General features: G+C 39.2%; 2 protein-coding genes across 2 annotated transcripts; one reads left to right on the forward strand and one right to left on the reverse strand.

Moving 5' to 3' along the window:
• The first annotated feature begins 1,749 nt into the window (after positions 1–1,749).
• LOC124256956 (putative deoxyribonuclease TATDN1) lies at positions 1,750–13,476 on the forward strand. Its single transcript, XM_046690950.1, is given in 14 exon segments — positions 1,750–1,854; positions 4,478–4,498; positions 4,718–4,762; positions 4,969–5,018; positions 5,949–6,012; positions 7,621–7,767; positions 8,214–8,256; positions 8,382–8,508; positions 9,311–9,387; positions 9,892–9,962; positions 11,453–11,496; positions 11,499–11,517; positions 11,520–11,586; positions 12,992–13,476. Coding segments are annotated over 14 exon segments (918 nt in total). The 5' UTR covers positions 1,750–1,817; the 3' UTR covers positions 13,098–13,476.
• Positions 13,413–26,239, reverse strand: LOC124256849 (transmembrane protein 214-B-like). Its single transcript, XM_046690853.1, has 16 exons — positions 26,083–26,239; positions 25,040–25,224; positions 24,440–24,593; positions 23,277–23,408; positions 22,730–22,812; positions 22,490–22,595; positions 22,049–22,130; positions 21,079–21,220; positions 20,364–20,465; positions 19,922–20,013; positions 18,804–18,969; positions 18,570–18,687; positions 18,084–18,180; positions 17,552–17,720; positions 16,033–16,184; positions 13,413–15,101 (listed from the first exon to the last, which is right to left on the reverse strand). The coding sequence occupies exons 1-16, from the start codon at positions 26,204–26,206 to the stop codon at positions 14,978–14,980; spliced, it is 2,028 nt and encodes a 675-aa protein (XP_046546809.1). The 5' UTR covers positions 26,207–26,239; the 3' UTR covers positions 13,413–14,977.
• Between the last annotated feature and the right edge of the window lie 1,251 nt (positions 26,240–27,490).

The following is a 27,490-nucleotide window of genomic DNA, read 5'->3' on the forward strand; positions in this document are numbered from 1 at the left end:
TGCGGGATCCCCACCCGAAAAATATTCCCTGAGGTGACATTTTCCCTTAACCTTTAGAGGTCATGATATATGTATACATACAAGCCCAAAAACCACAATATATGAATAGTTCGACAGATTCTTCAATTCTGACATTTTTCTTGTGCAGATTAAACTTTTATATTTGTACATATTTGGCCATTTAAAATAGAATTCATTTCTATAAAGACGACGTTCTGTTTCAAAGGCTGTACATCTAAATAAATAGTGTATTTCATCTGCAATGGCTGGAGAATCGCACAGAGGACAGGTTCTGTCCTCACGGGATAGGCCACGCCATCTGCCTGTTTCTACTGGAAGATCGTGGTTACTTAAATTGTTCCTAATTTCAAAAGCGGGAGATATAATGATTTTTGAGAAGTAAAAATTGTTCGAAAGACGGGATTTCTTTAATTAGTTTATAATTAATTCCTTTAGAACTATTACTAACGGAACTTCGCCAAAATTGAATGGAATGATCTCTTAAGGTGATTTCTACTTGTGATGAAACCCAGTTGGGAGAATAATTCTATGGATTTCTGAACACATCACTCAGTCGGCATCTATTCAATATATTCTCTACATTTTTAAGCAAAACATTTTCTTTACCTTTTTTTGATTTTATCATACATCAAATAATCGAGGATTGTTTTCGATATCTTACTTTTATTACTGTTCAATGTGTTATGCCAAAACATGATAGTTCTCTTCGCTATTATAATGTTCATTGGTTATCTCCCTAGCTCGCCATATATAAAGACTGACTGACTGACTGAGTTTGGTTTTACGCCGCTTTAAGCAATATTCCAGCAACATCACGGCGGGGGACACCAGAAATGGGCTTCACACATTGTGCCCATGTGGGGATTCGAACCCTGACCTTCGGCGTGACGAGCCAACGCTTTAACCACTAGGCTACCCCACCGCCCCCCCATATATAAAGAAGTTTGCTGTAGAGTACGATGACATGTCTCCATGAAGTTCCAATTGTTTCCATAGAGACCAAAATAGTTATTATGATATAAAAATATCTATCCAAGTATGACTTTTCAAGAGCTAGGGCTTGTAAACGTATAAATATGTAAATATTAACCAATGTGGTAGAATCCTAGCGTTTTCATATTTTACCTAACCCATGAAGATCCGGGTTAGAATTGGTCTTTGGTAACCCATGCTTGTCGTAAGAAGCGACTAACGGGATCGGGTGGTCACAGGCTCGCTGACTTGGTTGACACATTGTCATCGTATCCAAATTGCGTAGATCGGTGCCCACGCCGTTGGTCTCTGGATTTTCTGGTGCAGACTCGATTATTTACACACCGCCGCCATATAGCTGTAATATTGCTGATTGCGGCGTAAAACTAAACTCACTCAATCTTATTTTACCTGTACATACCAGAGAGACAGACAGGGCATATTTTTCATCACCAGAGAACTGGTCTGTATACCCACGGAGATCCGTACTTTGCATATTTTGTCAGACTCGTACCCAGATGTGTCCTTACCTATTAAATTGGATGTCTCGTATTTTCACTCAACATATTTCTTTTGCATACTGATCTTTCTTTGAGTTACCTTCCGCAATTAGTTGATATTCCTTGATTTGAAACTTTTCAAAGCTGCCTTAAATTCAGCTCACTCCCTTGCTCATAAATAGCGTCAGCACATACGGCGAGCGTCAAAATATATTAGCGGTATATATCTAACAGTAACAGTGTTGAGAGTGGCCTCCCTTGGAACTTGACTCGAAACGTGGAAAGTGTAATATTTTAATAGGATTGTTTCCTAATTTGCTTATAATGGCTGGTGCAACAAGACATCTTTATAAGTTTATTGGTAATTAGAGATTAAACAGATACAATTCTCACTGAAGTAGTGACATGCAGTACACGTGTAGCATAATAAAGCACACAACACTGTGTACACATGTTCATGAGGTTACTCAGTACATGAAAAATCCCCGACAAGGTTTGTGCCAGCCGACCTGAAAATGACAAACCAAGCTCCCTACTCAGCTGCTACGTGACCGAATGGGTGTCTTTAAACACTATTTTATGACATGGTATGAATGTATCAATTAGGCAGTATGCACGGTAACATATCAGTTTGGGGAAACCTACCGATCGGCCTATAATAGGCCAAACGGGATATTATAGGCTGTTCTGCCTATTCAGCCTATAATTATGATATTTATCAAATAAATTTGAAGTAGTGCATTTCCGCATGAAGATATTTACATCATTCAAGTTTTGATGTCCTAAGGTTTTTATTCAAACCCTTTTTGAGAATTTTCATCACATAATAAAGGAGTTTGGAAATTGATAATTAAAGATAAGTCTATAATACTGAAAATTAATGACATAGATATTCAGTTTCAGTTTTCAAAAGGAGAATGTATGCAAAATTGTGTTCTTAATGAAACATCTTTTCCTGAACATGCTATAAATTTCCATTTTGACCAGAAACTTATTTTTTTCAAGCTGAGGAGGTCCATTAACAATTCATCTCTATTATCATATAAAACCATTTTGTGCGGAAATTGATAGCTTGTGAAATAATTAGAAAAATGTTCAAATATAGCCCGATCGGCCTATAGCAAAATAGGCAGAACAGCCTATAATATCCTGTTTGGCCTATTATGGGCTGATCGGTAGGTTGCCCCAACCTGATTATAGGTATTGTCTGATACACTGCTTTTGGACGTCAGTGCTTACTCTCAGTAATATGATAGGGGTTGTCAAACATACATTATAAATACTTAGATGATGGCATATGTGCTGGAGAGCATAAATAAGTTACTCACATGTTTTAACCCCTCAACACGAAGATATTTATTGAACAATTGGACCCCTATCAGTATTTTGGGAATACAAATCTAGACTAAACATTTGTGAATGTCACAACTGCTCTAAAGGTGCTAAAGTACTGTCGGAAATGCTAGAAAAATGCTTTTTAGCCTTAATACTTTGATAAAGGTGATAAATGTACTATGTTGTCAATATATCAACTCGCCTATAGTGTACCTAATTTTTATTTCAATCGATTTAACATTCCCATGCATTTAAAGGGCAGTTTACGGGAGAGAATATGGTACCAAAACAACAACTTAAGATTTTTTCAGAGTTCAGCAACAGAAATCTGAAATAGTCTTTACATTTACCGGTATGCTAATAATACAGGTGGTATAAAAATATGAATCAACGTTTTTCTTTAACAAATAAATGTTGAATATTTGTGTTACTTTACTTAATTATCGTTTCTTTATTGAAGAAATATTAATATAAATGTTAAGTCTTGATAAATAAGTTTCCCGTCATGCATGCACATCTTTATCACAGCGTCCATTATGGCCAACTATTTGCAGTCAATTGTTGCAAAGGTTTATAAGTTTATTGTGCTTGAAAAAGACAGAGGTAAACCTTTCATTAGTTTAGAAAGGGTTTATTACAGAACTTGTAGAGCTGTTGGTATGTCTTACCAACAAGTTTACAATATTGTAAACAAATCAGACAAGACAGGGACGGTCTCAAAAGCAAAACCGGGACATAAAACCATCCTTGACAACTTTGACAAGGGAGTACTTAGACGGGCGGTCTACAAACTTTATGAGGAGAAGAATATATATATTCTAAAGAAGCTACACCAGTGACTTCGTTAAATCTTTGGCCAATGTTCACAACTAGAATAAATTGACTGAATTACATCCATATTTTTGCAATGAAATATACTGTTGACATGCAAAACATTTATTAAAACGTTGCACATTTCTACAATCAATTGATAAGATAACACAAGTGATAGGAATCTCTCCAATGTACAGTAATTCGTATGTTTATTTCAAAACAAACACACATACACACATACACAAATGATCCCTTACATAACCAATACGTATACTATACGTACACATATTCAACATTTTGAAGAAAACATCTATTGAGATGACCCCTTCCCCGAGCGTGTGCTCAGGTGTCAATTTCACCTGTCGATACCGTGCATGCTGATGACGTAACACAGGCAGTTAATGTTTGTATCAAATAACGTCCCACTACCCGTTATTTTTCTAAGTTTTTGGTATTTTCATCAGTAAAAACACATTTTAGGGCATGTCTCAAAATTTATTCCCTCGGTCTTCATTAGGTAGATGTTTCTTAAAGTGATATTTGTTATTTATGTAACTGTAATACCTCTGAATTTTAAATATAAGTCAAAAAGCATTTTTCTAGCATTTCCGACAGTACTTTAGTGTGTTTGGTTGCCACAGCATATTGAACCTAATAAGATAACCTCTCTGTCACATCACGATATTGCTAGTGTGGCTTTATACAATAACAAATGGATTGTTTACAAAATATTGTACTATTTTCGTTTTATATTTATATGTCTATGTCCGAAACTCTTTGGTATTGAATTCATGTGCAGCTGTTCATTTATTTTTGTTTTCATTCTGGACATCTAGATATTGGAGCCAACTTGACAGGTAATTCTTAGTTTAGACCATAATTATTTAACATATATATTTATATTCTTAAAACTGGTTCTTGGATTCATGTGAAACCTTCAATAATTTCTTATTATTTATGTTCTTGCCATCTATTAACTGTTTTCATACACCAATAAGTTTGTAAATTAAGTGAAATTCTCTCAGCCTCTTCTCTTGTTTCAAGAATAACTTGTATTCACAATGTATATTATTTAGATCCAGTATTCAGAGGAGTTTACCATGGGTCCAAGAAGCATGAAGGTAAGTAATTTAAAGGACTCTAACATATAACACTGTAATCTCTAAAGCAGCTGATACGATTTGCTCTAAAGAATTATCATCGTTTCAAATTTGTCTTTGAAAGCCTATCCAGTAGCAGATTCATTAACTTATTAAAAGGTGTAAAAGCCACTCACATCCTCACACTGCTTGGTTGCAATTAAAAATTGCTATCTCATTTGGTGCAGATGACTTCAAGGATGTACTGCAGAGGGCCTTCGATGGTGGCTTGCAGAAGGTAACCTTTGTGATGTGATACATATTATCTCCAAAAATATACAAGGGTGTTTTAATATCTCAGTATGCTTGCAGCTACATTTCACTTAATTGTGCAAAAGAATACAACATGAGAGAAAGAAGGGGCTGAGTTTTATGGAGTACAATCCTATTAGATTTTCCTGAATTTCTCTTTTGAATTGATTTCTCTTTTGAGTTGCACGTGAAGAGTAAATGCATCAGACGGCTTGATTCAGTGATGAAGTACACTGTGGACCATCACTAATACTTTATAAGTTTGTATACATTACCTGTGAATATATATCAGTCTATGAAATAAGCCAAAAACCCAGCCAGACATCAGGGCTGGTATCTTCAAAATGTTACCAGTCCAAAATGGATTTAACCAGACCAGACACCAAGATATGGCTCTTGATATAACATCTAAGTTTTTACCAGCCCATCGGGCTGGCTAGCTGTAAAGCTAGACTCTCCGTCTGAAATCTAACCAGTCTTGGTTGGTCGAACGGGCCTTATTTCATTCAGTTTTGACCAATGAAGGACATAGCTTGGTTCAAGGTGATGGTCACTGGCCAATGCTAAGCCACTCATCATTCTAATTACCATTACATCTCACAAACAGAAATATTTCAACATGTGCCAAATACTTATAACAGGCAGTTGTGGGGTTCTCAAAAAGGAATGCATGGATTAGGGCTCATTTGTCCTCCATGAGTAATGAATGGGCTCATTTCAGCAGCTGACTTATAAGTCACAAATGTCAGCACTACATAAAGTTGTATTTAGGTAGGGTTGATGGAGGAACATAGTGTTTACAACCTCTGCTATGTATTGATGAGTGTATCTTGTACTGGTCCAGACTTACTTACACCCCCGTAGCCACAATGTTACTGACTGCAGAGTGAATCAACGTTCTTGCTCTCATTTCCAGATCATGATCACAGGTGGCTCTCTGAAGGATGCAGCTGAAGCCCTAGAGCTGGCCAAGACAAATGGTGTGTGTATTTGGATAATGTGGTAGACCCATGGACTTTAACGGGCCATGTCCTGTAGGTTGAGACAGTTGCAGGCCATGCCCTGTAGGTTGAGACAGTTACAGACCATGTCCTGTAGGTTGAGACAGTTACAGGCCATGTCCTGTAGGTTGAGACAGTTACAGGCCATGTGCTGTAGGTTGAGACAGTTACAGGCCATGCCCTGTAGATTGAGACAGTTACAGACCATGTCCTGTAGGTTGAGACAGTTACAGGCCATGTGTTACAGGCCATGTCCTGTAGGTTGAGACAGTTACAGGCCATGCCCTGTAGGTTGAGACAGTTACAGACCATGTCCTGTAGGTTGAGACAGTTACAGGCCATGTCCTGTAGGTTGAGACAGTTACAGGCCATGTCCTGTAGGTTGTTACAGGCCATGTCCTGAGACAGTTACAGGCCATGCCCTGTAGGTTGAGACAGTTACAGACCATGTCCTGTAGGTTGAGACAGTTACAGGCCATGTCCTGGAGGTTGAGACAGCCATAGGCCATGCCCTGTAGGTTGAGACAGTTACAGACCATGTCCTGTTACAGGCCATATCCAGTTGAGACAGTTACAGGCCATGTCCTGGAGGTTGAGACAGTTACAGGCCATGTCCTGTAGGTTGAGACTACAGGCCATGTCCTGTAGGTTGAGCCACAGTTACAGGCCATGTCCTGTAGGTTGAGCCATGTCCTGTAGGTTGTTACAGGCCATGTCCTGTAACTGCCTCTGTCGGTTGAGACAGTTACAGGCCATGTCCTGTAGGTTGAGACAGTTACAGGCCATGTCCTGTAGGTTGAGACAGTTACAGGCCATGTCCTGTAGGTTGAGACAGTTACAGGCCATGTCCTGTAGGTTGAGACAGTTACAGGCCATGTCCTGTAGGTTGAGACAGTTACAGGCCATGTCCTGTAGGTTGAGACAGTTACAGGCCATGTCCTGTAGGTTGAGACAGTTACAGACCATGTCCTGTAGGTTGAGACAGTTACAGGCCATGTCCTGGAGGTTGAGACAGTTACAGGCCATGTCCTGTAGGTTGAGACAGTTACAGGCCATGTCCTGTAGGTTGAGACAGTTACAGGCCATGTCCTGTAGGTTGAGACAGTTACAGGCCATGTCCTGTAGGTTGAGACATTTACAGGCCATGTCCTGTAGGTTGAGACAGTTACAGGCCATGTCCTGTAGGTTGAGACAGTTACAGGCCATGTCCTTGAGAGACAGAGACAGTTAGGTTGAGACAGTTACAGGCCATGACCTGTAGGTTGAGACAGTTACAGGCCATCACCTGTAGGTTGAGACAGTTACAGGCCATGTCCTGTAGGTTGAGACAGTTACAGGCCATGTCCTGTAGGTTGAGACAGTTACAGGCCATGTCCTGTAGGTTGAGACAGTTACAGGCCATGTGCTGTAAACACTTCTTCCATTTGTATACTGGCTTTGATCCCAAAATAGAGATAATCATGGACTCACAGTCGTGCATGAATTAGCTGTCTGTTTCTTGATTGGTGTGGAGGTGTTGGCTGCACTCTACTAGGTGTTAGTGTAAGATGCTGGTGTTAGTGTAAGATGCTGGTGTTTGTATTGCAGATAACCTGTACAGCACAGTGGGGTGTCATCCAACTAGGTGTAAGGAGTTTGAGAAGAGTGGTGACCCCGACAAGTACCTTGCTGACCTCATGGAGATGATCTCACAGAACAGGAACAAGGTGGTGGCAGTTGGGGAGTGTGGACTAGGTAGGAGACTTATCTAGTGACTATATAACCAACAACTACATCTACAAGGAGATTCATAGTCCTAAGATGACTGAGTCCTATCATGAGTACATTCATACTTGCCCATATGAAATTCATTGTGTGTAATGTAAACATTTCCTTAGAGCACTGGTAGTGGTTTCCAGTTATCATTATTTCTGGATTTGTTGAATGGACATGATTACACTTCTTTTATCAGAATAAGATAATTACAATTCTGAGATATATCTTTGTAGTGAGATAGTTTTCACCTTTTTAAATAAGTGAGAAAAATATCCTGTTCCATAGAAATACCTTAAAACAAAGTTGTGTTTCAGTAATACATATCCATTATAGCTCTGTTTCTCTTTAACAGATTCCCAAGAGTGAGCCATGCTTTCCTGATATGGATTCATGAAGTAACATAATTATGCTTGTCTTGTTTTCAGATTTTGACAGATTACAGTTTTGCCCCAGAGAGACACAGCTCAAGTGAGTAGATGTTATTACTGATATGTACCAGTAACTAAATATGAAAATAATTTCTGAATGTTGTAAACAAAAAGACTATCATGTTCTGAGGGTACAAGCATTTAGAATCTGACCACTATTTTCAGGTATTTTGAGAAGCAGTTTGACATCACTGAAGCAATCCATTTGCCAATGTTTCTGCACTGTCGCAACTCAAGCACAGAATTCCTAGACATCATCAGCAGAAATAGGGACAGGTTCAAAGGGGGAGTGGTAAGGTTGCTCGTCTTGCTGGTACTGGCTCAATGGCCAACATGTCTTACATTAGTTCTGAATTGTGTAGAAATTGTATAAAAGTTTTCAACAAGATTTGAAAAGTTCAGCTGATAATTTATCAAACTTCTTCAGCCATGAAAATCTGTTAATGACACATGAACAACTGTATTAAGTACTTATACTTCTCGGGTCACTACCTTTCTCTGTCAGAGGGACCCGTGAAGGTCTGGGTTAGAATGAACCTTCAGTAACCCATGCTTGTCGTAAGAAGCGACTAACGGGATCGGGTGGTCAGGCTCGCTGACTTGGTTGACACATGTCATCGGTTCCCAATTGCACAGATCGATGCTCATGCTGTTGATCGCTGGATTGTCTGGTCCAGACTCAATTATTTAGAGACTGCCGCCATATAGCAGGAATATTGCTGAGTGAAACTAAACTCACACACTCACTATCAGAGAGATTTATTGTGTTTGACATGTACACGTCTGTCTGTTAGTGTCTTTTCCTGCTTACAGTCAGAAGATATGGCAAAAAATTATTTAGTTGAAACAAGTCATAATTTCTTCTTCTTTGTTGAAACTCACAAGCTTGGTTTGGTACTGACAACCTTGTGTCATAACCAATGGTTTGAACCTGAGATGAGCTGATCCTGGCACAGCAGGGGGAAGTAACCCCTTGTCACAAGGGTTATGCAAAGTAGGACTCACTTGATGTCTGATGTCATCAATGATGTTACTATAAATAGCAATGTGACCGTCTGCTTTTTGGATGACAGACATCTTTCCTACCATTGCAGGTGCACTCCTTCACAGGGACGAAGGAGGAGGTGGCTGCAATGCTGGACCAGGGCCTGTATATAGGAATCAATGGCTGGTGAGGCTTTGCTAGACTAACTGGTAGTCCCAGTAGTTACTTTGTATCCCAGCACCAGAAGTGAACTAGTTTTCTTGTGGAAGATAACAGACTGGATCCTAAGGGAAGACTAGACTTTCTGCATTTAGATATTTTGCTTTGCAAAACCGTTTGGGCAGAAAGGAAAATAATGTGATTGAGGGGACTGTGAGACAGATTATAGGCTATCATCCTTTTGCCATTGAATTCGCCTGAGTTTGTTTGTATATTAAAATTAGATACATGCTATTCATATCTTTTGCCAAAACTAAAAAATCAGTTTTTGAGCATGTTGACAGACATTCAATCATCTGCTTTTATCTACTTGTACTGCAATGATGAAACTAGCATGCACATTAAGGTAAAAAGAAAAGAAAAGAATTTCGAGACATCATTTTTGGCCATGTATGTTACATTTACTGTGGATGAGACCTTAACATATGACAGATGTTTAGTTCTTGCCTAACACACAACTTTTCATCTCAGCTCTTTGAAAACACAAGAAAACATTGAAGCAATGTGTACCGTCCCAACAGAGCGCCTGATGATAGAAACAGGTAAATCATGGATAGAAGCAGTAAATACAGGGATGAGAATGAAGTTTTAAGAAAAACTCTGAAAACTAGCGGAAGCTCCTGATATTTACTCATTTTAGACCTTTAAAACTGGCTCAGAAATGACAATATGAACACAGCAACCATTAAAAAACTTTAAATCTGCTGAAGCACATTCATACAATTGTCAACAGATTTAAATGATTCACAAAAATGACCCTTGGCCTTATGAAATTCCCGGAATTCCACGGATCCGCAGAAAATTCTCATCCCTGTAAATATATGTGCAGTAGCAGCTGAACTCATTAACCTGCAGAAAAATAACCTAGTGCAACCTTAGGTAGAAACCTTGTTGCATCAGATAAAAACAGGTTGCACCTGCTGCTCAATAGAAAATCTTGTATAAAATATGATGCTTGAGTTTTGGTAATGATAGTTTAGAACATTATAACAAAAGAAATCTGGGACTGATAAGATTAGTTACCTTACTTTTTCTTAAAATTTCATGAACAGTAAGTCCTTCAGTCACTGCTCATACAGTCATCAGAGTCACTCTTCCAAGTCAGTTTCTCATCATCCTGTTTTCCAGCTGAAGTCTCAAAAATTGACTTGCATCTGGCGCAAGTTAGACTAATAACTAGGTGGCATTTTGTAATATTGGGTTGCACCAGTGCAAGTAACAAAGCACTAAATAGAGCCCTGTAACCAGAAAGATTTCAACCTAGATAAGTGTAACTATTTCAATTTTTTGTAACAAAAAGTGAGAAATGTGTTCATATTTGTTTTTAACATGGTCTTGTTGTAGAGATATTTATTTTGACACAAATGTCAAATTATATGTCTGTTCTATTTTCAGTTTTATTGTAAAGTAACGTAACGTAGATATTTGTCCTTGTTGTAATGTGAACTAGAATGTTTCGTTGATTTGGGACCTGTGAAAATCCGGGTTAGAATGTTGATCTTCAGTAACCCATGCTTGTCGTAAGAGGCGACTAACGGGATGGGGTGGTCAGACTCGCTGACTTGGTTGACACCTGTCATCGGTTCCCAAATGCGCAGATCGATGCTCATGCTGTTGATGACTGGATTGTCTGGTCCAGACTCGTTTATTTACAGGCCGCCGCCATATGGCTGGAATATTGTTGAGTGCGGCGTAAAACAAAACTCTCTCACTCACTCGTTGATTTAGTGTACATCTGTTGCAAACTTCTAGCAATAATACTTAGGTATAAATGCTAATTCGTTAAATCTGTTAGTTTTTCGTTTCCTTGTACCACAGTGGTTAAATAGATTAGTTGCTCATTAACTCAAAGGTCTGGTTCAGATTCTCAAAGTACAAAGTGTGAAGGTACTGCCTGCTTTGAGTACATGCTTTGAATTTGCTGAACTATTACTAAAATCAGAATAAAAACACAATCACTCCCCTTTTCAAGTATGTTGTATTCATTCCCTTAAATGGATGGACAATAGTACTTAACCAAATACCTCTTCAGATGCCCCTTGGTGTGATGTGAGGCCGACACATGCAGGTTTCAAGAATACGTTAAGACGTCCTTCCCCTCAAGAAGAAAGAGAGGTGGGAGAAGGGATCCTGTATCAAGGGCAGGAATGAACCAGCATGTATAATGTAAGTCACCAAGTCTTTGGATAGTATGTTAACAAGAAGACAAAGTCATCAATATCCCCCACAATGGCAAAATACTCTTTATGAATATGTCTACGAGTTATGATTATGTCAAATGTTTTGGAGTGTATATAGCAAAGTGGAAGGAGAGTGTTGAAAGTTTTTTTAAGATCTGCTCCAGAAAGTACCACTACCACCAAATTCAGTTGAAGCCTAACTTGTTGCCATGGAAATGCAACAAGATGACATCCTCATAGCCACAGCCTAAGTAACGTTTCCACGGAAACCACAAAAAACAAATTTGTATCTGGGTCTAACCATCAAATGGCACATCTATGGATCATGCTTGATATGTGTACCACGTTTGGTTAAGATATCACAAATAGTTTAGTAGGTATGCTTCGAACAAAGTGTGACGGGCACACGGACGGAACTCGTTTCTATATCCCCAGCAACTACGTTGTTGCGGGGGATAAAAAAAGACATGCATAGATAGTTCATATACCTGTGATCCGAGTTATAACTGGTCTTCAATAGCCCATGCTTATCATGGGATCTTGTGGTCAGGCTCATTCACTAGGTTGATGCTAGTCATATTTTCCCAGATGCTGTACTGTCTGTATTGTCACTGTATTGTCTGGTTGAGAAACAATTATGTACAGACTGCGTCATGTAGCTGGAGTATTTCTGAATGTGATGTTAAAACCACAAACAAAACAGAGCTCATTTTGACTTAGTTCATTCCCACAACATGATCTGATTGCTCAACCCTGTCTTGCTGTTGATTCTACTATATGTGCACATTTCTAGTTAACAATAAGGCCAGTTGGTATGTTTTGGTACATTGAGCTGGTTGTGCCTTCCCTATTTGTATCTTGACCATTTGGATGACGCTTCAGTCGATTTACTTCAGACCCAGTTGGGGTGGTGAGGTAGCCTAGTGGTTAAAGCATTCACACATCAGGCAAAAACCTGCAAGGCATTCAACCAGCTCAGTTAAGAAAGATGCATTCTTATTGGTCTACCTGAGGAATATAATCTGTGTTTGGCCACGATCCTGCTGTTTACAGATTTTCTTTATATTCAGAAGCATCTCTTTACCCAAAGTAATGATTCAAATTTTTTACGCTGATAAATAACATGTTGTGGTTCTTACATTATTTGCAGCAAAATATTTCAGGTTGAAAAGTTGACATACATCAATTTCGTCAGTAAACATGAAAAATCTGCCATCTCCATACTCTACAAGTAGAGAGAGTTTATGTTTTTTATGCTTTATTCAGAAACAGCATTGTCAGCCTAAGAATATTTCAGAGGTTGGAAAATAGTGATGTATGAAGTATCGTTTTAAGTACACACTCTAAATATCTGTATTATGAAGTAATCATACATTCTTATTGACTCCTAGACAAGTGCTGGAAGTGATGGCAGGAGCAAGAAATGAGGACATCGGGCAGCTAGCAGAGACCATGTATGAAAACACCCAGAAACTGTTCTTCCCCGATCACAGCTGATCACAGCAGGACTGTTGCAGCCAATCTGTGATATTAACAGGATACTCCCAGCTACACAGACCAGCCCTGTGTGTAGTGACATTTCAGGACTAAGGAATATTTATTGAAAGCTTTAGGAGTGAACTGGGTTTTTTGCCTGAATTGTTGACAAGTCTTTGAGGTTGACTGAAAGGTGTTTCAGTCTTTTTGTCATCCAAGTGGGTAACAAGATGACATATTCCGGTAAAGTTGCTTTGCTGAATTTATGTTGTCGATGTCAACAGTAACTACAAAAGTTGATTTTTCCCCAACAAAAAGTGAAGAAATAGACTGTAATATGGAAAATGTCTTTTATTTTCAACATTTATACAAACACAAAATAAAATATAATTGCATCAAACAACATGTTATGTTATTTTGTATTACAAATTGTTATTTGAACTTAACACATACCTGCCACTTCTCATACTGATAAATGTTTCATTGTAAATGTCTTTGGCACCAATCCGAAAAATAATATTCCACTGGAACAGAGTCTAGAACATGCATGTCATATTACGTTAATTTAAACAGTTCTCACTGTTACACTTTATAATCTAAAGTATGTTATTATACACATACAAATGATGTACTGAATCATGGAATGAATTACAAATGATGAAGTTAAAAGGAAACGTTTCTACATGACAAGGTTTCTCTTTAATGACACAGACAGCCAAATATTTACGTCTACTAAATGAAATAGAAATGTAATTCAATGATTAGTTATGAGACAATTCAGGGGTCCAAATTACTAGAATGTCAGCTCAAGCTTCATGGTATGATCATCTGATACATACTTGTAATACAAATACAAAAAAACCTGCATATTCATGACTAGATACTGCTCAAAGGCTTAGTGCCTAAATAACTTTGTAATTTTGGAAGCACATTATGTTCTTTAATATGCTGCAATCTACATAATTAGCACCATGGTCCCCGACCACAGGGGGTCTTAATTGATCTTGTCGAGGATGGGGTGCTCGTCAACATACAGCAATAATTACAAAGTAATTTTCATACCGGTAATATGTTTGCACTATTTTCCTCAATAGTGGAATATCTTATGTCACATTAAGGGAAGGGTGAACATATTGCTTCTTACATGATTTAATGTCAGGAAATCATACATTACAATTTAGGCATACAGTCAGATTATAGCACTCTGATGTTTTTATCACTGACTACATGTTAACTATTCAATTCAATTCAATTAGAGAACACAAAATGCATCATCATACTTAGATAAAATTTATTTTATTTGTTGTTTAATGCAGCACTCGGCAACATTATGTATGTGCTGAAAATATTTACCTGTCCAAGATGAAAGTCTTATTACAGTTGTCAGGGAAACCATGACTAAAATTTTGTGACCATAGCAAAAAATATATTTACGAAAAGAGATGCTTCTTTCAACGATTACTTTAACTTACCAGGAACAATAAAACAAACTCTCATAACAAATCAGTGATGATTCTACATAAATTATTTTGGACTTCCAAAAGATAAATTAATAACAAAAAAATCTATTTTTCAGGAAATAACATGATCATGTTTCTAAACAGATCATCTTGACATGTTTGAGACAAGTTTCTAATATCAGAAAGATCACTATCACCTGAAACGTGATGGGTAATGAATATCAACTTTCATCAATAGGAATATGAACTTAAAACACATGAGGAACAAGAAACATACACTGAGAAAAGAACATGAACAATTAAATGTAATAAATACATTCTTTTGATGAAGAAATGTTCTCACATTTCTGCTTTTCCAAGCTAATGCTGAAAGATGGAGCTTGCGAACCCAACCACCAGCAACAAGACAAGAGCTGCATCTTCCTCCTCCAATGCTGAGAGTTAATTGGCTGTTACTTGTGTGAAAACATTGCCACACCAGCCCACAAATGAAACTGTATAGTTCTGCACAACAGAAAGGCTCCAAGATGTTGTTTGTTGAATATTTTCAGGAGTAAACTTTCCCCTGCAAGAGACATAAAGCAACAAATGAAAACAAACAGGATACATTGTGACTTGTATAGGTGCTTTACATAACTTTACCTACATGTTTCCAAACGTTATCAAGTTTTAAAGTACAAAGACCTGAGGAATATGCTTCACCAGTTGAATAAATCCAGGAAATCAAACCTTGGCTTTCTGAGTAAGTGAGTGCATTGGGTTTAACCCATCTTTTAACATTATTCCAGTTATATCTGTGTGTGTCAAGTTAATGTGGGAAGAAAGCCATCAGTGATGCAAATCTCAGATGTTCACCACTTTCATGAAACCCCCCATGCACGCTTATAGTGCTGACCAACCTAGAAGCTTGATCAGGCTGGCCAGCATTCTAATATACCATCATAGGTAACCGCCTCCGTGGTGTAGTGGTTACAGCATCCGCCCGGAGAGCGGAAGGTCGCTGGTTCGATCCCCGGTCGCGCCATACCAAAACACATTAAAATATGGAACTTGTTGGTCCCTGCCTGGCACTCGGCATTAATGGGTACAACAAGGACTGGTCGGCTCGGAGTCGGTATAATGTGTCTGAGTGGGGTATTCATGCCTAACTGAGGCATGGTATCTCAGTGAACTAGCACTAAAAAACCAGCTTAAGTCTGGGCTAGTACAAGCAGCCACACATACACACGCATGCACATCATCATATGAAGCGAAATATTCTCAAGTACGACGTTAAACCCCATTTCACCTCACCTCACACCATCAGAGGTTTAAGGAGAACCTGATCAATGGTAACTGTTGTGCTTATACAACTGATGACCATGTCCCTTAGTGACTAATGAATATGTAAACTCTTCGGCTACTCAAAAGCCTTAAGATAAAACACACATTCCAGGTGCTACTTAATGCAGTCATGTTACATCCATGTTTCTTATAGGCAAGTATGGATCACTTACACCAGAACGTTCTGTAACAACCAGGAATACGCAATGCCAGCTATGTGTAAGATGTATTTCCATAACCATAATGAGTTGGTTTTCACAAATCCCCAACACAGCCAAAAGTATCCTCCAAGCTGTGACCAGAAGTCGGGGTTCAGTGAGTGCAGCTGGAAGTAAATAGGATTGTAATGTACATTTGTTATTGTTATTGATCCTGAAGCAAACATCAAGGAAAATGTCTCTGCATAATATAGCATGGCCTGGCAAACCTTTGGTTTGTTCTTTCAACATCAGTCAATACCACAAGGATATGATTACACATTATCACATAGATTATAGCCTCATTGAAGAAAGTTTACTGTAGCATTTAGCTGATCAGAACTCCCGTTCTTTAACACAGGCTTACAGTCATCACTGGTTATAGCAATAGGATCACTTTCTGCAACCATTCTGGCCATCATCAGACTCAGCACTTAAGTTGTCTCATGAAAACATGCCATGCTTACAGAAGTTCAGAGCAAGAATACTGTCTGAACTTCTGAGGGTCAAAAACTAACACTATATCTTGGAACAAACTGATCCCCAAGATCTTTATCCCCACTAATATTTGTCTATCAACATGATGAAGTGGTTCTTGGCGCTGCAATACCTAGTCACATTTTGTGTTTTGCTGTTATCAGTGTTGTTTCCAGTGACAATCATATGTCCTGTTTGTACTACATATATCTAGCTGTCTGATTTCTATGTTAACATTGCTTTATATAACATTTGCATTCATTTCGAAAATGAATTCCCTTGCGTGTAATAAAATACTGTTTTATCTATCCACATCTATCAACAGCTCAATTTCCACAATGAAAGTGAACGATTCCAGAGCTGCCAACCCCTGATTGCCAGTGTGCGAAATAGTTTCCAAATTTGGCTAGCCAGTCAGGCTAGCTATGACTAAACGTTACTAGCCCACAAAATAATTCATTAGCCCAAAATTTGAATGTAGAAACTAAGCAAAAGATTACAAAAAGGTAAATTACCATCAAAAACAAATAAGAAAACACATATCTGAATACATGAAAATTCACTAGCCAGTCGGGAGACTGTGGAGATTTACTGGCCCGACTGGATTTTTACTAGCTACGGGCTAGTGGGCCAGTGGCTATTTCCCACTGCTGACTGCCCAATGAGTGAGAATGACCCAAGCCCAGGTCCAGGGACCATAGGCCCTGATCAGGTCCAGGGTGAAACCCTACCAAAAAAAATATGTTTACCAAAACTTAGGAACAACTCTAAGAAGGTTAAGAGATGACATAGCTTTGCGCTTTTGTGAATCAGTATCATTTTCGCGATCATTTTATTCAAAATGTTTGAATTTAAATATCCACGGGAGAAAATGGGAGCATGGCGTGAGAGCATGAGTTTAGTTGGAAATGCGTGAGAGTTGACAGGTATGTGATTCAACACTCAGCATGACAAAGTATTGCAGACCAAAGTGTGGTGCACAGTCAATAATGCACTGTGCATATGTTACACCACCTACCCATTCAACAGCTTGAACTGTTTTCGCCACCGCATACTGCCTGTAGGGTCTGCTGGAGTCGACCGCCCAGAGAACAAACTCAGACGACTTCCTCCAAGCTTGTGTCACATACGGGCCCACTTTCTCACATACAGTGGCATACATCAGTGGTACGTTCTCCCTCAGCCAGCTGTGAATATGACCAGCGGTCATTATTGTGACGGGAGGAGGGAAATGTTCTTTCATATTAAATCTTAATTGATCATTCCATGCAAACTTTGTGAAGATCTATACTTGTCCAATGAGTTCATTAACAGAGTCTGGTGGTCAGAGATGCTCGATACAAGTCATCCTTACCAAATACTTCCATCGTTTCTGAAGATAATCACTGGACTATTTTATCTAGACAGTCAACTAGCAGGGATATTGCTGAGTGCAGTGTAAAATATCAAACCTACCAAGGCAGGTGAAAACCTCCTACAATAACATGCATACTGCTGTCAAACGCACCAGAATATGGTGTTTTATCATGCAATGAAGACACTGTACTTACCCAATCACTTTGGAGAAGAACATCTGTATCTTCCTCCAGGCCTGCTCCAGGACAGCCAAGATACCATACTTGTTCAGGAACATTACCGTTCGAGAGCCTTCAGAAATACATAGATCTGGTTCACATGATGTGCTTAATACATCCTTCAGCTGCATGGAAACTTTTTCATGGGATATCTTCTTATTACTGATGCTGTCATATCTTGTCATTTAAGGGCCAAGCAAACAAGACCAACATCCACAATAAAAGCATGTAATCCAAACCTATTTTGATTTGATACAAAAACTACCAAAATGACTGACTCAGTAAGGCTTTACTCAACTTTTAGCAATATTCCAGCAATATCATGGCAGGGGATACCAGAAACGGGCTTCACTCATTGTACCCATGTGCAGAATCGAACCAGGGTCTTCAGCGTGACGAGTGGACCTTTAACCAGCAGGCTACCCTACGCCCCCAAAACTGCCAAGATGAATCACAACTTACGTTCGATACTGGGGCTGGTGTATATGTCATATCCCACGATGCCTCCAATGACAAGGACAATGGAGAATATCAGAGAGAACCAGGGAAATGGACTCTGACTTAACTTCAGTAGCAGCTCCTGCAAATCAGAAAAAGCAACAACATTATTCTTGTTCCTATATAACCATGATACGTTTGAATTACTTTAAACTATGTTTCTCAAGCACAGCTTTGAAGTAGTTTCTGACAACTGACCCTGCAGACTACAGCACAATGTTCATGGCCGTCTGGGATGCTGCGGCTCTGGGATGCGATCTCATCATTTGTCACAGAGAAGGACCTCAGCGTCTCTCTCAACATTTTCTTGTCCACCTTCTTGCATAATGTGTCCCAGTTGCTGTTGATGTGCTCCAGTAGGACTCTGAAACCCCCGAGGGAAAAGATCGTAGTTAGGGCGTGTTTATCTTCTTATTCACTTAGTTACCTGATATTTCATGACATGTAGTTCTTAATTTACAAAATACCATTACCAATCAATATACAACACTTTTCACAACACAATGTCTCATACAAACATTTTGTACTGCTAGAAAATATGAACATGTTGAGTCTTCTCGGATTATATAAAACAAGTGTTTGCCACTGATATGGCAATGTCCCCCACTGCTAAAGAATGGAATATCTATATTTACTACTTTTTATTTTTTGGTCACATACAAGATGCCTGAAATGACTGGTGTCTGCCTAATCTCCCAATGTAGGCTGTCAACATAATTGAAAACATTGGGTGCAATGTTTTATGAGATATCACGTTTAAATAAGTTTGAAAAGCGGTCAAAGTGTCGTGGTGACCTTGAAGATAAGGCCAAGGTCACCCAAAAAACTGGTGTGTGCGTAATCCTCCAATGTAGGCTGTCACCAAATTTGAAGACATTGGGTACAACAGTCCATGAGATATCGCGTTAACAAGAGTTAAAAGTGTGCAAAGTGTCATAGTGACCTTGAAAATAAGGTCAAGGTCACCCAAATAAACTGGTGTCTGCGTAATCCCCCAATGTAGGCTGTCACCAAATTTGAAGACATTGGGTACAACAGTTCATGAGATATCGCGTTAAAAAGAGTTTGAAAAGTGTTCAAAGTGTTGTGGTGACCTTGAAAATAAGGTCAAGGTGACCAAAATCTACTGGTGTCTGGGTAATCCCCTAATGTAGGCTGTCACCAAATTTGAAGACATTGGGTACAACAGTTCATGAGATATCGCGTTAACAAGAATCGGGACGATACGTTTACGGAAGCCGCTGAATACAGTCCCCCGTTCCGCGTTGTGGCAGGGGACAACAACCATATGAAACAAATTCATGTAAGGGACCTACCCTGACTGTGGCAGATGTTTTGTGTACATCTGACACCATGTTGAAAAGGACAGCTTATCTGTCAGCAGACATGTCACCAAGTTAGACAGCAGCTGGAGAGTGAAAAACAATATTTGAAGATTTCTTTCATTTCAATATATAACATGACTATGTTTTTCAAAGACATTGCTCACAATCTGTTTCCCCCTTAACTTAAGTTTCACAATTTAAAAGTGAGTGAGTGAGTGAGATTTTCACCACTTTTAGCAATATTAAAGCAATATCACAGCAGGGACGCCTAGTCAGAATTCATACTCTATGAGCCACAGTGTTGAAAACAAGTACACAGTGCTTGGGATCTATTCCACCCACAAATCACAAAATGCTCTGACATGGACTCTGTTACATGTCCAAGGTTAAATCTGCGAACATGATGATGTCATGGTGATGTCGATAGGCTTACCTCATGTTTCAACTGTGGGACACATGACGGAGACGCCCTTGAGAGAAATGAGGGGAAGAAGTTCCTCAAAGACTTGGCTGGGTTTTCTCCAAATGCTATGGTCTACAACAGTAACACAAGTTGTAGGCAGGTCATGGTACAGCATTTAAACCACCCACAGGAAGTGTGATGGAGACAGTTCAGTGTGAGCTCTGATTAATACACTGTCAAACCAGTAGACTGACTGACTGAGTTTGGTTTTACACCGCTTTTAGCAATATTCCAGCAACATCACGGCGGGGGACACCAGAAATGGGCTTCACACATTGTACCCATGTGGGGATTCGAACCCAGGTCTTCAGCGTGACGAGCCAACGCTTTAACCACTAGGCTACCCCACCGCCCCTCAAACCAGAAGAAATACTGGAATGAGATATGACTATCAAAAGAATTTAATGAGTGATGGAGAGTTCATTAATGAGGATTAACATCAGTTTTCAGCGATACAATATATAACTTCCCTTCATATATGACAAGGTCCTACTGAACAGGCAGAAGTTGTCAGAACATCAGTGTTATTTCTCAGATTTAGTAAATACTCTACATATCAAAAGAATGAAAACTTCCTTTGCTTAAACATTCATCAGTGGCCTTGAGTTCGGTTAGAGTTAATAGTACGCCAAAATAATGTTACAAAAGGCATAGGAAGGTGTCCCTTAAACCGTATCCCCCTCACCTTCACTTTAGGGTATTGTGCCTGCAGCCTCTTCCTCAGATCTCCTTGTATGTTGGTGCCAGGGTTGAACAATATGTCAAGGACCTGGAAGTAGTCTCTCAGGGTCATGGAGCCAAATGCTGGGCGCACTTCTTTATGCCAGCTGGTAAGAAGGAAATTAGCTCATGACAAGTAGTACTCATAATGACAGAATGATTGTGTTATTACTATCTGCTTTTTACCATTTCTCAACGCTTTTTGGTAAGTTGATGCCATGAGGTGAGGTGAGGTGACATTGGGTTTAACGTTGTGCTTGAGAATATTTCGCTCATATGACGACGTGCATGCTTGTGTATGTGTATGTGCGGCTGCTTGTACTAGCCCAGACAGAAGCTGGTTTTATAGTGCTAGCCCACTGACATACCATGCCGCAGTGAAGCATGAATACCCCACTCAGACACATTATACTGACTCCGAGCCGACCAGTCCTTGTTGTACCCATTAATGCCGAGCGCCAGACAGGGACCAACAAGTACCATATTTTAACGTCTTTTGGTATGACGCGGTCGGGGATCGAACCTGCGACCTTCCGCTCTCCGGGCGGACGCTCTAACCACTACACCACGGAGGCAGTCGTTGATGCCATGAAATATCCGTGTTTCACTGTGGAAACAATATGATATGATGTTCATGACATCATGCTCATGCCTCCAGTGCAGATTATCTGTAGGTTATCTGATATGTGTTTCTCACTTTTCTTCTCTAAAATGTCCGCTGTTGCTCATGAGTGCTTGATTGAAGTCCCTGACCATAGATTTACACCATTTATTCACCAGGACAGATAATCAATATATGTTTGTCATGTATTCACTACACAGAAATGGGAAAATGCAATCAACAAAGGTATCCCTGATACCTTTCAGCTGCATGATTATGAGTTTCAACCTGTGAGCATTACTGATGATAGTCTCTTGTATAGAATGTCTCTCACCTGAACAAGTTCTCCAGGTATTCCACACAGTAAGGAGCAATGGAACGGTATCCCAGGGCTGGCATCATCAGATCCAACCACACTACAATAACAGGGCATTTTAGAAGATTAACCAGGGTGTTCAAACAGACATTCTGTATATGTTAATATGATTTTTCAGGTCATGAATAAATATCTGATAGTGATTGCATCTAGGATTTGACATTTTCCAACAATGGCTGAAAAATATTACAATAATTTATGACTGTACACATCAACAAATTGGAACTAGTGTGTTTAGCTCAGAACATGAAACAGATTGTAAAAGTAGCTGCACAAAATACAGAATACCTAAAGTGTATAGATGAAATAAGCATCTACCTTAACATGCCTAAAGGTATACAGACTGCAGAAAATGCAAATCTGATGTTTAACAGTGTATCATACAGAATAGTTACCCACCTCTGAGACCACATCTGAGTCTCTTTACACCAGCCTGGCCTAGAGCCCACAGGATACTCAGACATCGCACAGGTCTGTTGTGGTGGGTCTTGAGCAGATCCAGGTACTGAAGTCACCATGGTTACATAGGTCATATAGGTATCAAAGAGCATGGTAAATGTATACACTGACAGTTGCATTGTTTTTCTTAAGATTTCATTGCAATATCATATCGATACGAAAGACCACATATTAACTCGCCTGTGGGAACTTGGAGAGAGGGATATCTGGTTTGTGGAAGGCCAGGGACTGGAGGAACAACCTGTAGCCATAGGTAGCCAAGCCTGGAACAAACACAGTGTCATTACCATCATCACACTATTCAAAGCAACATCTGCTTTGTTATCAAGTCAAGATTGGTCCCTTGATACACAAAATTCCCAAGACCCAAGATAATACATTAAATTTGTATGTAAGTGTTTGAGTTGTGACCAAGAAAAACTTGTTTTCCTTTTCCTCCCATCATGCACACAAGCTGACTGATGTACATGGTTCAAATGATCTGACAAAACTCACTACTATCCTTACTACAATAAATAATTGAATCTAGTGATCACGAATATTTATTTGAATTCATGAATGGATACAATTGGATTTACTGAATATGGGAGTAAATCGTTACAGTCCTACCAGCTACCACAAACATTCTCCCATATGATACATGACTAACATGAAAGACTGCTACATGAAGGTTAACATACTAAACTTTATTAACATCCAACATCTACATCTAAGCAGCAGTACTCACCTTTCTGAGCCTCACTCAGCATAGTTTGTACACAGTGGTAGAAGAGATGCTCCAGTGTTTGTTCTGAACATTTCTTCATGGAGGAGATCAAAACTTCTTGGCAGCTCTTGCTCAACTTACACAAGGGGAAATCTAGGTATGATGAAATAGGAATAACTGTCATTATGTAACACAAGATGCTCTGTGTATTAAATATTACACATATCTGATAGGCCAAATGGGTCAATTTTGTTTGCATTCACTTACCTATGATAATCCCTGAGGTCACAATCTCAGGATTGGTTACAAATGAAACTGACCATTGTCCAGACATGCTAAGACTTTTAAGAGTAGCCCTTGAACATTCTTGACAAAAAGGAGTGAGTGAGTGAGTTTGGTTTTAGCAATATTCGAGCAATATCACGGCGGGGGCCACCAGAAATGGGCTTCACACATTGTACCCATTTGGGGAATCGAATTTGGGTCTTCGGCTAACGAGCGGACGCTTTAACCACTAGGCTATCCCCACTGCCCCTTGACAAAAAGGCATTTTTATGGTAAATAAACAATTTGTTTCACATTTAAACATTGACATTCATTTGATTTCTTCATATTGCATTAAGAAGTTGGTATGATGAAGAGAAACAAGTTTTATGGACTGACAACTTCATTACTGCAATAGATGTGACAATTTGGAGTAGATGCGACGTCATCACAGCGATGTGAACGTGTTAACAACAAAGCTCCACTGAACTCAGTAGGAAGATGACTGTCTGAAGTGATATGGGAATAACATTGCTTTGAACAGCACAGTGCATAAGGTCTCTAACTGCCCTACCTGGTTATGATGCCACCCTCGATATAATGCCACATTTTCTCCTGGACAAATGGTGGCATTATAACCAGGGTAGACTGTATTTCGGTTATATCACTGGTTAATGAGGCAGGAAACTCCAGTCACAAAGCCCACATATCATTAGATGTTAACCACTTTGGTGAATTCCATGAGAACTTGTATGCCATTGATACACCAGAGATTGTAATCAGGACTTCAGGAACTCGCAACAAATGACCAGCAGAGCTTTGAGAACAAGGGACACAACTCTGCAGAGAAAATAGTGCTGCCGCAGACCATTTGGTCATACACGCTCCCTCTTATTGGAGATAACAAAAATGTTGAATACCTTTCGGTTTATCCTTGAAGACAGCATCATTTTCATGTACTCTTTCTAGTTTGAGATTCAAGAATGATGCCAGATCTTTCAGCCATACATCAGGATTCTCTGGAAAGCTTTCATGTGACTGATTAAATATCAGTTGCAAGTCAGCCTTATCAATCTGCAATGAAAAAGTTTGATCATGAAGACATGAGATCTTCATATATAAATTTAAGGGCATGTCACTGCCATAAACATTCTTGATGTTAACAGGTAAGTTGAGCGGAGAACTGTCTGAACATTGATTGTTTACCTTAGGAGAGATGAAATATCACATACATCATGTCCACCTCATATACATACTTTATTTCATCAGCTTCTATAACTTCAACACACATTCATTTACCTTCACAAGGCATTGTAGACTTAATATTATTTGCACCCATTCCTATGCTTTGTTTGTGCATAAAGAATGCAATATTTTGTATCCAGTAAAACCTGGTGGATGTTAAAGTGGAAGCAATTATGCTTGAGTTGTTATTTTAACAAAAAGAAATCAATGGTTCTTAACATATAAATGACAATTAAAGATATTGCTTTGAGAAGTTCCACACTAGAATTCTGTACCTTAGCAATTGCCTCATCGAGTGATTTAGGCTTGCTTTCCTTCTTTTCTGTCTCTACTTTCTTCTTCTTTGGCTGTGTGACCTTCTTGGAGACACCATTGGTCTTTACATTGTTTCCACGATCATCAGCTTTTTTCTCCTTAGCAATGAATGCATCAAACATTGAATGAGACTCTTTCACTGGATCTGAAAATGGAAAAATAACTAATCTAATCCAGCAAATAAGGTTAGGTGAAATGAAGTTTAATGTTGTGTTCATGGTTATTACACATACAGAAATGTGCATGTATGTGTGGCTGCTTGTTGTACTTGTCACAACAGTTTATTTTATTGTGTTAGTGTCAAAACGGCCAATGGTTGAAGAAATGTTCTGCATTAACCGGTACCATTTTCGTGAAACCAACATGCTGAATATCATAGGACCATAATCATGTTGAATCTGGGATTTGAACTGGCAATCAAACAGTCATAAAAATAATGTTCATAATTATCTCTGTCATTCTGGTTGTACGCACATGATATAACCATAATAGTGGTAAAATATATTTAAAAACAATGATCATGCTGATAATTCCTGTTATTCATTATGTTCGCTATAATCATTATGCAATGAATGTTTATCACAAATAACACAATTCCAATGATTTGCTTCATTTTCAAAAAACCGAATCAATAATGAATTTCCAATATCATATTTAAAAGTAATTTCTAGCTGACCACAAGAAACATGTATTTTCTGAATCTGAGACACATCAATCCTTGAATCATGGCATATTGCACAACACAAGTTCATTTCAAACACCGATAGGACTGGAATTCAATAAACGATTTAGATCTTTGTAGCGCCTATTTATCACCTGTGTACTATAGTGACAGGAACTGATGCACGGTTGGGAAAAATCAAATTAAGTTTAACATATTTTCAACAGCTTTGAAAAACGTGTCTGCCTGTGCAGTTGACAGTCACAGGTGATGACGTTGATCAAATAAATGTAGGGTTCAGCATGTGTCAAGCATCAAGTTTGAACTAAGGAAAATTATTACCGTTATCTTCGATCCTTGGCATGTTTTCAACAAACTGCTTAATTTGTGTTTTAGTCATAGGCCTAGAAGGTGCCTTGTCCTTCTTAGCCTTGCCAACAACTTCCCATTGACCGGTGGCCGACATCTTGCAATGTGAGACTCTTGCGTGTGTTGAAGATTTAAAAGTCTATCAAAGTCGTATTTCCGCTTCCGTAATGTCACGTGGTAGGTATTACGCCACCAGCGTTGATTGGCAAAGCAGCGTAACAAGCGTAAATTTGGATTCAGGCCACGGGGCATGTGGATTGTATCTTTATGGTCGTTGTCAGTAAGGGTCATAATTCAGTTGGCAGTTATATTCGTCATTTAAGCCTTTCAGGCCTTTGTAGACGATGTAATTAGAAAATATGTCTGATGTGTAAGCCTATCGACAGGTGGCAAAGTTTGTCGCTCTGACTTATGATTAACTAAAAAATGTTAAGTAAGTCGTCCGAACTGTCAAAACATGATAGTTCCAATTTTCATTTACGTTTAAGTGACTTACAACGTCATATTACACGAATGAAGCATTTATAATCAATTCGAATTGCTTGAATTATGTCAATTTCCTAGTAAAATCGGGAAAGCAATGTGAGCAGCCGACGTTCCACTTCTTGAAGTAACAAACATCCAAGAGGGTGGGGGGTGTCCAACCATCCCCACCCCCTTTGAAAATGACTAAAGACCACATTGAAGTTAGATCTAATGTTTTTCTTTGGCGGAGCCGTGGGGTGGGGGAAGGTGTGTGTGTCGAGACCCCCCACCCCTTTTAAACTTCCTGGGTCCGCCTATGTGATATATCTAGTATCGTTATTATCCCCCGCAGCGATTTGAGACAAGGATATAGGGGTATGTCAGTCCGTCCGTCACGCGTCGTTTCCGGCGCATAATAACCGTAATATTTATTTGGATCATAGGATTCGAACGTCAGTACGTTTTCGGAGGGCAGTGCTCACTTGGACTGTAACACGAGGGGTTGGGTCGCACAGGCAAAATTAGTGACATGTTTTACAATGTTCATGCGATACTTGAGTGAGTGAGTGAGTTTAGTTTTACGCCGCTTTTAGCAATATTCCAGCAATATCACGGCGGGGAACACCAGAAATTGGGTTCACACATGTACCCATGTGGGGTATCGAACCCGGGTCTTCGACGTGACGAGCGATCGCTTTAACCACTAGCTTACCTCATCGCCCCTGGTTATTGAGACAGCAATCTTTTGATGATTTGATTACGTAATTTACGCAGGAGCACTTTATCAGCACCTGTTTATTGAAATGGAACACACTGCCTCAATGTCGATTGAATTTAGCAGGGTATGAAACTCAAAAAACATTCAGCCAGACAACAGGGCTGGTTAAATGTAAAACTTGCCAGCCCTGACCAAAAC

This window comes from Haliotis rubra, unplaced genomic scaffold (assembly GCF_003918875.1).
Source record: "Haliotis rubra isolate DU_JTF1 unplaced genomic scaffold, ASM391887v1 Scf10, whole genome shotgun sequence".
Lineage (NCBI taxonomy): Eukaryota > Metazoa > Mollusca > Gastropoda > Lepetellida > Haliotidae > Haliotis > Haliotis rubra.

Coding starts and splice junctions, on each gene's coding strand:
- LOC124256849 (XM_046690853.1), bottom strand. CDS start 26,206: ATGTCGGCCACCGGTCAATGGGAAGTTGTTGGCAAGGCTAAGAAGGAC. Junction 22,596..22,729: donor CTCTCTCCAAGTTCCCACAG/GCGAGTTAATAT, acceptor TGGTGACTTCAG/TACCTGGATCTGCTCAAGAC. Junction 18,970..19,921: donor AAACATCTGCCACAGTCAGG/GTAGGTCCCTTA, acceptor CGGGGGTTTCAG/AGTCCTACTGGAGCACATCA.